At 37.1% G+C, this 12,851-nt stretch overlaps 1 protein-coding gene across 7 annotated transcripts; it reads right to left on the bottom strand.

Moving 5' to 3' along the window:
- Positions 1-3,934: 3,934 nt before the first annotated feature.
- LOC136413302 (uridine phosphorylase 1) lies at positions 3,935-12,350 on the bottom strand. 7 transcript variants are annotated; one of them, XM_066396780.1, is made up of 8 exons: positions 12,018-12,350; positions 11,849-11,955; positions 5,397-5,520; positions 5,129-5,290; positions 4,883-5,068; positions 4,681-4,819; positions 4,361-4,554; positions 3,935-4,313 (listed from the first exon to the last, which is right to left on the bottom strand). In XM_066396780.1, exons 2-8 carry the CDS (start codon positions 11,875-11,877, stop codon positions 4,128-4,130), a joined length of 1,020 nt encoding a protein of 339 aa, XP_066252877.1. In that variant the 5' UTR covers positions 11,878-11,955; positions 12,018-12,350; the 3' UTR covers positions 3,935-4,127. The 7 variants fall into 7 exon arrangements, with proteins under 7 accessions (XP_066252877.1, XP_066252875.1, XP_066252876.1 ...); XM_066396778.1 differs by lacking the exons at positions 11,849-11,955; positions 12,018-12,350 and adding an exon at positions 6,208-6,383 and having other exon boundaries at positions 3,935-4,099; positions 4,158-4,313; XM_066396779.1 differs by lacking the exons at positions 11,849-11,955; positions 12,018-12,350 and adding an exon at positions 6,208-6,383 and having other exon boundaries at positions 3,935-4,099; positions 4,168-4,313.
- Positions 12,351-12,851: the final 501 nt, after the last annotated feature.

Raw genomic sequence — 12,851 nt, 5'->3', positions numbered from 1 at the left:
TAAATGACCCGGATGATGATGGAATAGCAAAAATATGTAGAAAAATGAAGGGTTCTTTTTCGTGGACTTTATCGGACGAACAGTTTACTCCAAAAATCAAAAACGCCGGATGTAAGTAACTCTACGGTAATTTTACTGTAAATGTAATTTTATTTAAAGCAACACACACGAGTTTGTAACAATGTTTCGTACTTACGCATATTAATATCTAACATGATCATATACTTAATTGAGGTATAGTAATAATAATAATAATAATAATAATAATAATAACAATAAATGTAAATGGGAATGAGTGAGGTGCAACAACCTTTCCAATGAAATATGCCGATTAAGAATCACGCTCGGTGCGATTTTTTACAATTAAAAATCTCCACAAATTGGTGTTCAATCAAGTTCAAAAAATCGAAACAACGACCGAGCAACGCTTTCACGTTAATAAGCAAATTAAGATAATGAATAACTGTACCTACAAAACAGTATTTGCACTGAAGTTATTTAGGCTTTCTTGCAACATTGCTAGACCGAAAATTGTGCACCTATAACAATAGAATCCGACGCAGTACATACCTGTGTTAGATCCTTAACTAAAGCACTTTCAAAATAAGTGTCGTTGTTTAATATCATCAAAACTTAACGATATTGTCTGGTTTAACATCGTTGGTATTTGTGCCGCTTCCTCGAAAGGCCCTGTGCATTCTGCCACCTGTGCCTACCTACCAACCATGTCGGGGGACTCCCCTTTATGTGCAGCTCAAATCCATCACACACGTGTCAGACTAATATATAATAACAGCAACAACATCAGAGGGAATAATAACAATTTAGAAAACGAGCTTTAAATTTGAACCTTTGGAAGTATGACTAACGTGACAATAATAAGACTATCTACAATAAATGTAAAGCTAGAAGTCTACGTAAAATTACAACTAATAGGTACGAGGTTTGGCGTCATATAAGTAAATAAGCCGTAAAGGCTACACAAGAAGGTTGATGCTGTACATAACAATATTACAGTAACACAGACACTTTTTAACCAGTTTCATAACGACCTTAAGGTATTATGTATTGTAATCTAAAGTTAGAAACATTCCATGATTAACCGCGATGTATGTGAGGAATGCGGCTAAGGTAGTGACCAGGAGAAAATCGATCGTCCAAGAAAAGAGTTAGACAATTTGACCAAAGTTGCACAGAATTTTTAGAAAAAAATTAGGAGCAAACTGCTTCAATACGAAGCACCGGCTCGTTTAAGTGTTAAGTGAGCGTCCAAATGAGTGGCTAAAAGCCTTAATGCTGCTTGAAATCGCTTTCGCCTACTCTCTGTTTGATTGAACTGTAGTTTTTTCAGTTTAATTGAAATGTAGTTTTTTTCAAAAACTACAAGAGGGAGTCTCTGCTAAACCCTGAAGATTCCAATCACCTACTCAACAATTTTTATGGAAAATTTTCCAAAGGAAGTAAGATAGCGTGTGCCGATAAGTTCTTAAACCGGATTTCGGCCTTTAATCCTGCTCCCGATTTTATTCTAAACAAAGTCCTGACACCCTTTTACCAAAAAAGGCAAGTTTTCTGAGTGCATTAAGTGTCCATAGGACTTCACTTCTACCTCCAATTCCACTGAATATAGTTGAAGGTTTGTCCGCGAGGAACTGTGATTGTCTTTGCACACATCTTCCTATAGAGTTCTTTCTGAACACATACAGTTTAATGTGTGCAATATGGATTTTTAGAGCGATTTGCATACTATTTTGAGAAAAATAATGATTCCAAGACACTGGCATATATTAAACTGCTATGTAAGTATAGTATAGGAGAAACTATATAGAAGTAAGTCAGGTGAGAAATTAGCAGCAAGAAATACTCCAACTAATTCATTGATTTTATGGTACGATATTCGCTATAAGCCATGCAAATTATGATCAAACTTCGGAAATTGGTCACTTGATTTCCGTTTAAAAAAAATTGGATTAAGTGCGTCAAAGGCTTTAAAGTTGCAGAAAAAAACATATTCAGCGAGTTTCCAGCTAAAATGAGGAAACAGACGTTCTTCAGAAGCCATTTCTTTCCCAACTTGAGAAACTTATTTGGAACACTGATAATTAATTGCTTTAAACCAAAAAATGGCTCGAACACCTCTTAAAGGGATATAAGTTAGACAAACCATAAGCAAAATAAAGTCGAGCTCAGCTCTAAATTCTTCAAATGTTTAGCTCTCTCAGAGTTTTCTTTTAGAGTTAAATTGAGGCAACATTTACAAAAGCTTCCTGCAAAAGTGCATTCTCCAGAAGAAAATGTTTGCCAAATTAGTAGCAACGTGAACTAAAAATCCAGGTTTTAGAAGCCTTAATATAAGTTTGCTTCCACATGAAGGTGATAAAATTTTATGATACCTTTTTAAAATAACCCCGTGCAGCAGCGTTTTTGCTCCAGAAGTAGGAATGGCAAAAGTTCCTTAAAGTTAAAAATTCTTTGGGCTCGATATTTGCCGCATATTGTACAGGGAAATGCACATACAAGATATGCACCAAATTTATAACTATTAAAACTCGGACTGTCTGGGTTGCTTGACCGATTTTGTTGCACTTGGCTGCAATGAGAAGTTCATTTGTGTGGAAATTTTTTCGTCGTGATTTTTGCCTCTTCGCCTATACCTTCATCTACATTGACACTAGATTGGGAAACCCCGGATAACTAAGAGACAAAACCGCAGGGATACACGGATATTTATTCATTTGCAATCACAGTCTTGCACCGATTATCAAAACAACCGGATAATGGGAGCACGGATAATCGAACTTCTATGTAGGCTCGTTTTTTTTAAGTTTATTTCGGAATTTTCCCTCCATCTCCTTTTAAATATTTGCTTATTACGTTGAAGTTAAAAAATCGCGTTTAGGTGATTGCAATCTATCGATTAATCCTGGTCATTAAGCCGGATTTATAAACTCGACGTTGGATTGAGATTTGGCATTGATTTTGGCACTGAAAGACAAATATCAATAAATTGAAGTGCCCTCCTCTTGTATGCTGCCGCCGAAGATAACCCACTTTTATCTTTTGGCCGTTAGCGTTTATAGTGAAATTGAAGCGTGACGTAGCCATTAAACGAGGAGTTCTTTTTTGTGATTAGGTGCGCACCACAACGCCAAATCCAACTTCAAGAGTTTAAATTAGTCTACCAAGCTGTGCTACGAATACAACCCGTTTTGTACAACCACAATGTTTAGGCAGGTTTCCAAGAACCTTCGGGTAGTATTAAAAAAATTATACATCGTGCGAACACTTAGGTGTAAAAGCTCGTACCCTTGCTACCTACTTAAGGAAACGAATACGTACAAAACCGTTCTTGAATCTTGATAGTCACGGTGGCTCTTCTTCATAAAATGACAATAATTTGAAATTCCATATGGCGAAAAAGTCCACATACAAAACATAAAATTCCTAAAATCGTTTTTCATTGATATTATTAAAGTGATATGTTCGTCATAGAAAACCCTATTTTTCTGCTCTCTCGACTAATTCTGTCGGACATCGACCATCTACTTAAGCACGAATAAAAGCACCTGAATTATAAATGAACCATCAACAGCTCGTACACTTCAAAACGGCTTACGCACTAACAATACAATTATATTGACATTTATTAACGATAAACTGCCTCCCTAGTCTACAAATAACGGTTAGTTTAGCAAAATCGAGTTTCGTTATAAATATTCTATAAGTTAAATGCGCATTTAGGGTTTTGGAGATTTACCGAAATGCCCATTTGTTTCCATCGGACGAAAATGGGCAAATTCGATTAATTTCCGCGCTTGCGCGTACTTTGTGCTGTTCCCTGCCCCAGCTACTTGAAAAGACCCCTTAAAATTATAACCTAACTATTTTTTGACTAGCTGCCATTAATAAACAAAAACAAAAAAAACACATGCTATTCCAAAAATAGAACCCACTTTATTAATTATGGTGTCAGTACGGTCTTACGCTTTCCCAATATTTGCTATAAAAATGTTTCGTCCAAGAACGTCGCTTTTATTTACATGAACTTAATCCGACCGGATCATGCATTCGCCCTCAGTGTTTACGTTATCCTAGATGACTAAAAACAAAATAAACAAAATTAAAGATTACTCAAAGGTCTGCGATTCCTGCTGCACCAATTTGAACCTCCTGGGGCTCTTCACAGCTATGGAGCCGTGCCCGTCGAAGGAGGTCAATCGGCCTTTAGTTTGGAGGTACCTTTTTATGTATCGGGCCACCAAGGTTTGAGGCCGCTGTTGGTATTCGTTCATTACTTCTTTGGGGGCAGCAACCTAAACTCAATACTGAAGAAAAATCTAGTAAATGTTTTTTTACTAACCTGATCTCCTTTAAGTCTATTCAACAAGGTCACACAAACAATCGCAGCTTTAATACCAGCCTGGTGCGTTAGGGCTGAAAAAGGCAAACCTTCCATTTCAATGTTCAACACTCCTTTTTTCATCAAATTCTCCAGGTACTCAAATTTGTCAGCTTCAGTGAAATCACAGAAGGCCCCGTCAGTCCGTCCTTGCCCTAAAAAAATCGCACACATTCAATAAAACTTACAGTGATGTTTTCAAATAAACGAACTAAAAGGAAACGTTACAAAACGAAAAAATACAAAATTTGCTATACTCGAAAAATCTAAAACTACAATACCTTCATAAAAATCCTCAGCACACATTGTGGTTCCCACGGTAGTTTCATAAGGATCATCAGGACTTGCCAAAGCTTTCAGCTCTCTGACTAATTTCTTGTCGAAGACTGCTGGCCTTTTCACTATTTTTCCTAGTATTGGCTGTAATATTCACACAAAATAAACACCACCACTTATTTATGCTACAAACAATATAATTCTTACCACTGAATAGTAATGATTTCCTAGTCCGTCCACTGCTTGATCGGAGATAACCACAGTTCCAGGTTCTAGCCCCAAACCTCCGCAGGTGCCGATCCTAAAGAATATGGGGTCCCGGCATTTCGCGTGGTACATCAACTTTATCATCTCGTGCAGGAGGATTCCAATGGAAGGCACTCCCATTCCATGCTAAACAGCAAACATTTCTCAGGTAATTTGTACCACAAAAAACTCCAGGATGGTACTTACACTGACTGATAAAACTGGTCCAACTTTGTACATACTATAACGATAGGAGTATTGACTGATATCCATTAAGGTGGTTCCAGTGGGTAGTTTGTAGCCGATTTCTTTCATAATGTACTGAGCGAAGTTTTCCATTCTCTTGGGGGTGCCTCCCATACACACAAACTATGTAAACAAAAATGAAAATAGAGGAACAACTAAGAAGACGATTCATTGGTTGAAGCTTCTGAACACACTATAGTAATAGCAAATTGCTTATGGTAATTTTTACCTTGACATCGCCGAACATCTCCACCAAATCGTGCGATTCGCTACCCAGGGCGATATGGTAAAGGATATCCTGGTCCATGAGTTCGATGTGTGGATTGCGCAGTTTGACCGTTCCATCTGGATATCTGGAATATTTGGAGCAATTTAGCCACAATCCATAATCTGTTTTGCCTAAGAATATAATGAGATGAGTTACCAATTAAGGACAACGCTATTATATTTCCGTGAAAATTTCTGGATGGAGATAGATGCATTTGCTTTCCGAAATTCTATCCAAACGAGATTTTATCTCCCGGAATCCCCAACAAACATTAAATCCTTTTTAGCATTATCTATTATGTACATGACTACCATACAATGTATTACGTGGCACTGGGAAACAATCGTTCGCCATAGTATCAAGATTTTTTCATTCCACTCCGGGGAATTCCCATTATACAAATTAATTTATAGTTGAATTTCACACATACATCTTTCTTTGACCTTATTCAACCCTAAAATCGATTTGCACAGTGTAAGCAAATACAATTCCGAACGAAATATTGATACAACACTTCAATTACCTTTCGTTTTTCAACTTTTATCAAATACAATGTTGACGGAACGATAAAGAGCAGACTATGCCCTGAAATGAAAATTTGATGACCCTCGTGGGTACTTCAAGTGCTTCAAGCGGATTATCATGATAGAAAGATGATATGAAATAAGTATCCTAAGTATTAATTAATAAACGGTTAGAAGACACGTAAACAGTTGAGTGGAACTTTATAATTCTCAAAAATTTCTTATAAAAAGTAAAAAGTCAGTAATACCTAATTGCAGGGTCGGGCTCGGCTGGACTGTGTTCACCATTTTCACTCTGAACACATTTGGCTATAGTAAGGTCGGTCATTTCGGATTGGCTTTTTAGACTACTACTGTAAACGAACGTTAAATGACTGTTGCGTGTATTTAAATCGTTGTTTAAATATGCGGTGATATGCTCGTACTGGGGTTTACTGAAATTTGTCCTGCTAATCGACGATTTTATAACCTCACGAATAGTAAAAAAATGAGTATTTGTTATCAAATGACACATGACATACAGTGTTACTGTGTCTGAGAAAAAGTTTGTTTCGTTTCTTAATTATTTACCTGTTTTTTTAATTTATAAAGTTTGATGTCAAACGAGTGTCTACGATTATTATTGAAATCTGCTGCAAACGCATCTACTGCTCGGAATTAAAAATAAATAATAATAAAAATCACTTTTTGGCAAAACTGTAAAAACACGAATATGTGCACGATCTCCCGGATTTGTATGGAAGACATCAAAATAACATCAAGATCTACGGAGATACCGACCCCTAAAGGGGACAGCTCACAACTGGTTTTTCTTGAACATTTTATACTGAACTGATGCAATTAAGTTAATCATTTGTTAACATGATGGCTTCTAATTTGCACACCACAAAACGGCATTCACTTGCCTCGATTAATTCGTTAAAAACGGATTAACTTTAACAGAGCAACGTCTTTTTTTTCTCCATGCGTGATAAGGGTAGCACAATATTTTTTCAGATAAACAAGACCTTAAGGCAAAAAAAAAGTACTCTAGGTCAATGACGATTGAACGGACCGTTCCTGAGACAAACGTGCTTTTGTTATGGTTTTATGCAGTATTTAAATCACCGACCGGCTATATTTAAGTGTAATTTACTAATGTCACGTATCAAGAATTTTTCCAGTATTATCAAGTTAGGCTTTAGCAAGTCTAATGCCCTGGGCGAAATTTTTAATTTCCCCCTCTGCAAAACTGCCGATCAGGAAAATCAACCGCCCTTCCTGCTCTGCCGCCTTGGGACGTAGCCTAACCTCACCCCCCTCATTAGGCCCGTACTATTAAGACATTTTTGTATCATTGCTATGATCGAAACTGATGGAATTATTTTTTTTTTATATTTATTAATATTATTTCTTTGCGATTTGCCAATGCTGTTAAGTATTTTAAGTGTTTTATAAAACTTCGGAGAATAGTCCTTTCTATCGTCATCAAAAACGAGTATATTTTTCTAACTCAAATTTCAATCTATATAAAAAAATTCGTGGTTCTACCATACTTACGTGATCAAAACAAAAAGGACATCATTCTGTTAAAGCTAGTCCGTCCTTGGCGAACTAAACCAGATAATTTTATTTGAAAGCCATCGTTTTACGAAATCCTAATTAGAATTCATCATATTGAAAAATTAACAATTTAGATTCAGTAGTTTAACGAAAACTAGCTTCGGCCTGCCTCTTTCAGGGCTCAACATCTCTAGGACTGTCCTCTCCCCTCTATCGCCTGGAAAAAAGTCTACACAACCTTGCGTTACTTCGCTATTTTCCATGCGAATCCAGGAGGTTGCACAAAAAATCTAGGACACCCTGTACATGACATTACTTTTAATGGCACTTGATGGCTTAAATACTTATAAAACGCTGCATGATCATTAAAATAAAATCGAAAATAACGCCGGTGATAAGATTACTATAAAGCATCCCTCCCGTATAAAAGTCGTTAAAAGATAATAAACGAATATGACGTAAGTTAGGACAGAAATAAAAAATACAAATACACTCGTATGCAACACAGACAACTCTCACGTAATACAAAGCACAAAGTACTGTAGTCGACTTTTTAGAAAGACGAGGCCACGTGACAGCTACAGCACCGAAACTTGTAATTTGCTGACCCATAAGAAATGCGTACACTGCACACAATTTTGCTGACCGCTTACAAACTTTTGCGAACCGGTAGGCAAGATGATGACCGAGAGTAGTCTACATGTTCTGTATGCTGTTACGGCTGGTAAGCGGCCGACGCACGTAATTGACAGAAACAAAAAAAGGGGTTTGTGCGGCGCACTTGACGAGTGATTTGTTGCTTCTTTTTATTTGTATCGACGTTCTCTTCGCACATTTGTAAGAAAATTGTAGAATCTTCTAGTCATACGATCTTTAGCTATATATGGAGACCGTTGTTAGAAGCCTAAGATGAATAAAGCTAGAAGAACGAAGCGATTGTAATAAGCGGTTTTAAAATGTTTAGTAGTGAATAGTGATGTGATTGGAGAGCTATTAGAATTGGTCAAGTTAATAATGTTTACCTTGAAAGCGAGTAAACTAGAGTCATTCATTACACAATTGGTGACAGAAGCGGGATTCCAATGAAATATTTGAGAACTTGTGTTGAACTATATGTGAGTGCTTATTTACCCGACATTGCGTAATTTACGTCAGAAGGAAGATCTGAAGCTCTTCGGAGAGGAGCAGGGAAGACGCCACCAGCAACGGCTATCGTGAACGGGAAGAAAACCAGGAAGCATGATACCTCGAGCAGATAAAGAAACAGAAGTCTCGCAAAGAGATATTAAGGGACCGTCTCGTAGGCAGAGAGCAACAGCTCAAACGCAGAATAGTAGAAAAAGTAGAAACTCCAATATTAACCGAAAACAGTTCGCTGAAGAGATTTAACATCACACTGCCTAATTGTGATGGAAGTGCGGCTTGGGAAGAACATCGTTGGTAGTAGCATTCCGTGAAAAATCGGCAGAATTACCAACGAGGTTTCGGATTTTATATTCAAAGCCATCGTCAAGACTACTAAAAAATAATATAATAATGCTCATGGTTGTCTCTCTGAAAAATTAAAAAAGAGCTAAGTACAAAACAGAGTGAAATTTGGTTTTTCCTAAAAGCATTTCACCATCACCAGGTTTGTTTAAAGCCGAGCTAATCCAAATTTCCCCAGGATAAAACAAATTTCCCCGGAAGCTTTGACTAGCTACGAGAGCTTTGTATCAGTATTTCCACGCAACCCAGTCCCATACCAGATTTTACCGGCAGCCACAGTAACGCGGCTGACAATAAAACAACATACTTTGTGTGTGAGATGTATTATGACACTGCGTCAACCGAATGATAATTCAGGACAATACCTCGATTTCAGCCCTCGAATATAACTCGTCCAACTTTAAAATGAAAAGACTTAAATTTTCCTTGTGGGTCCTCCGTTGATGAACTACGGATAAATCAGTCGTTCTAATTCCAGAATTTAATGCCAAATTTCTAGTTAACACTAAAAGAGGAAAAAAGTTTATTTGATCCAATCCTGCTTACACTCCATACTCAATTTCAGTTTATAATGAATTAATATCCTTACGATCTCTGAGATCCCAAATTTCCTATCTTTTTATTATCAAGGAAAATGCAAACTTCATATTTTTCATTTTTTCCCAAAAGTTTACGAACTTCTAAAATTCATTTTTCGAATTGAAATAAATATAAAATTTTATTTAGGGCGATTCCTAAAAATGGGTTATTTTGTAAAATCGCCAAAAACAGAACGAATAAGAGCGGACACCCAATGTTAGATGGAGATTTATTACGTGTTTAACAGAGTGGTGCCCCTCCACGTTATGTTTTACCGATTTGATAATTTCTTGATAATAATTTTCCTGACAAATGGATTGGTAAAAAGGGTACTGTGAAGTGGCCAATTATATCTCCCGATTTTAGACCTTTCGATTTTTCCTTTGGGGCTACTTTAAATGCGTGTTTTACCCGACTCCTATACAGTACATTACGTCGGAGAGAAGCTTGTCGTAACATTTCACAACAGATGTTTGAAGAAGTGCGACAAGAGCTTGAACACCGTTTGTATTATTGTATGGAGAATAATTGAATGCATTCCGAACATCTATTGAAAAATTAAAAATCAGGAAAAATCTTTGATTGAAAAAAAAAACATTTCGAGGCGACTGTTTAGAGAATTCGAAGACCTTTAAAATGATGTGTCTCACGACTCATGTTCCCTATTAAAAAACAAAAGGGTTACTATCTCTGTGACATTGTTGATTGGGGGTATGGCGATATTACGCCTGTAAATATGTGCGATCCTACCAATATGGGCAAAAATCTAAAATATGCACTGATCATAAACCACTCGTTTGCTTTAAATATGTATTAATATTGACGATTAAGACTGGATAATGATAAAAATTAATCCATTACACGGGTTTTAAAAAACGGAAAAAACACGGGGGACTAATAGGATTATGGCAAAGAACTTAAATAAGAGAGAACTAATAAGGAGGAAAAAACCTAAATTGAAATTAAAGTGAGAATGACTACTAAAAACCAAATGTAGCATATCAAATTTGACTTAGCTGTGGTAAAAAGGACGCGATAGCAACGTGTAATTTAATCTGAATTAAGGCAGCCGCAAACGGTGCGGCTATAAATAAATATATTTGGTAATCTATTTAATATTTAAAAACCTAGAGGAGGACTAAACACACCACGTGCCTACAGTTCATTTAATGGAAACAATGCGACGAAACTCTCTAGAGTGTCTTTGTAGGAATATCTGAAAAACGTTAATTTTGACGAAACCTTTTTGAATGTCAGTCTTATTGACAGTGTCAGTGCTCTTCTGACAAACATATCTGCGCATGACAGATGGATTAAGCAATGTCACTGGTCAGTCGAATGAAAATTGCGGAAACCTCTATCTATAGAGACCGAAAACGTAAACTAGAGATTTTGAAAACAACCAAACACGTCGAATTTGTGAGAAACAAAATATTGCAACAAATGCAATTTAACTTAACATGAGTTATGTACATTAACAAGGTTTGCCCAGATCTGCCAGAAGATCTGGATACAGCCCCTACAATTTAGCTTAGCATGGCGTTGACTACAACAACTAGATTTGGCCAGATCTACACAGGTACGGCCCCACGCAATTTGCCTTAAAATTAACTATATCGTCTAGAGCGTACTTTATGGTAATAGCCTTGTTTCTACCTATAGCAGATTCAAGATCAACCTTCCTGCTTGGGAGTTAGGAAAGAATGTATGGTAATTTCTCGGTATAATACGTGCGTGAAATGTCGGTTACAACAGAGGAAATTAGTTTAACTTTTTTCTGATCTAATAAGATCATTAAAATTTTACATTCACATCTCTCACAGTAATGGACCAGTTTTTTCCTGTTTTAACTAGAGGTGTAATTTTCAAGTCAAGGTTAGTGGCATGAAAGTGCGTATTTGCGGACCAAAGGAAATTGCGTGATTTTAATAGTAGAAAAAGTGATGAAAAACTACTGGCCCGGGATTATTGTGCCACTCTGTGTGCTCACCAGCGGCCTGATCAGTCGATTTGTAGATAATTTATTGATTTGCAATTGTCTTGCCGCTTTTTCCTTGTTTGGCCGTTGTGGTCATGCATACTTGAATTAGAAGGGACAAGGTCACGCAATGAAACATAATTTAATGAAAGATATAGGATCTGTAAAAGGTGAGAAAAACCATAATAATGACAATACAAAAAAGACGTTATGGTTTGAGTTATGTAAAAGGTGTTGTTAAACGTGCTCGCAAATACGGGAGGACCTTTTCCATAATAATAATATTGAGAAACGACACTTACTCATCTCGTTCCTCGTCCGATGCAGACATTGAGGTGGAAAAGTTGAATACGCTGGTGAGCACTATTTTGAAATCTGACCAAAGACTTTTTGCAAGAAGAAAGCCGAGCTGAAAACAATAAGAAACCATGCACGCAACGACACAGCTACAATATTGGGGCATATACTTACGTAGTTGCCCTAGAAGGTGCAATCAAACGCGACCTCGAGACGGGAACAGAAAGGATGAGGGACTTTTAATAGGACACACCCGAAACAACCGATATGTATATGGGAAAAGCAGCAGCTATTTGTTGCAGAACAAGGGCGAAATCGACCACCCTTAAACAGTCTGCGTGGAGGAGGCTTTTTGTGAAAACGGTCAGTGGCGGTATAAATCCTCCAAAGCAAGCAGGCCTGCTCATTCATGTGTTTTTCACCAATCTTATGAGACTTGGATCCCTCTGTACAGCTAATTTACACTGCAAATATTTTGCTCCCCCAAGGCTTTCTATATCTAAAAGTCAACAAACCTGGGATTATGAAATTATGACGCGCCGTTATCAGAACTTAAACAATTATTTATTATAATAGATAGAATATTATGGATTTCTTTTAATACGTACCTACAATAACAACGACTTGAGTTTTACTGTAATAAATGCGGTTAATTACACTTGATCGCAGCCGCCCACATCTAATTAGGATCAGGCCTGCAACTTTTAGGGCGGTTTGGGGAGCCTTCCAGCGTTACTTCCTGTTTGCCTGATCCAAAACCCTGCTCCCGCCATTCCTGTGGATAGCAACAGGGCGCCGATGACGGAAAGGGATAAAAGTGTCCTCAGGAGAAGAACGCAAGCCTAAATAAAGTAGTTTAGGTCAATAACGCACGTCAATTTCCATCTGGGACAGAAATCTAGCCCAAATCCGAGTCAGAAAAATCGTAAACAATGCATATTGCCTCATTGTTGCACAGTGTAAACTACGTCGACCTTTTAACGGTACTAATTAAGGATTAGAGCTTAA

This window comes from Euwallacea similis, chromosome 13, assembly GCF_039881205.1.
Source record: "Euwallacea similis isolate ESF13 chromosome 13, ESF131.1, whole genome shotgun sequence".
Taxonomy (NCBI): domain Eukaryota; kingdom Metazoa; phylum Arthropoda; class Insecta; order Coleoptera; family Curculionidae; genus Euwallacea; species Euwallacea similis.
The sequence above is the reverse complement of the archived record's forward strand: the minus strand, read 5'-3'. Positions and strand labels throughout refer to the sequence as shown.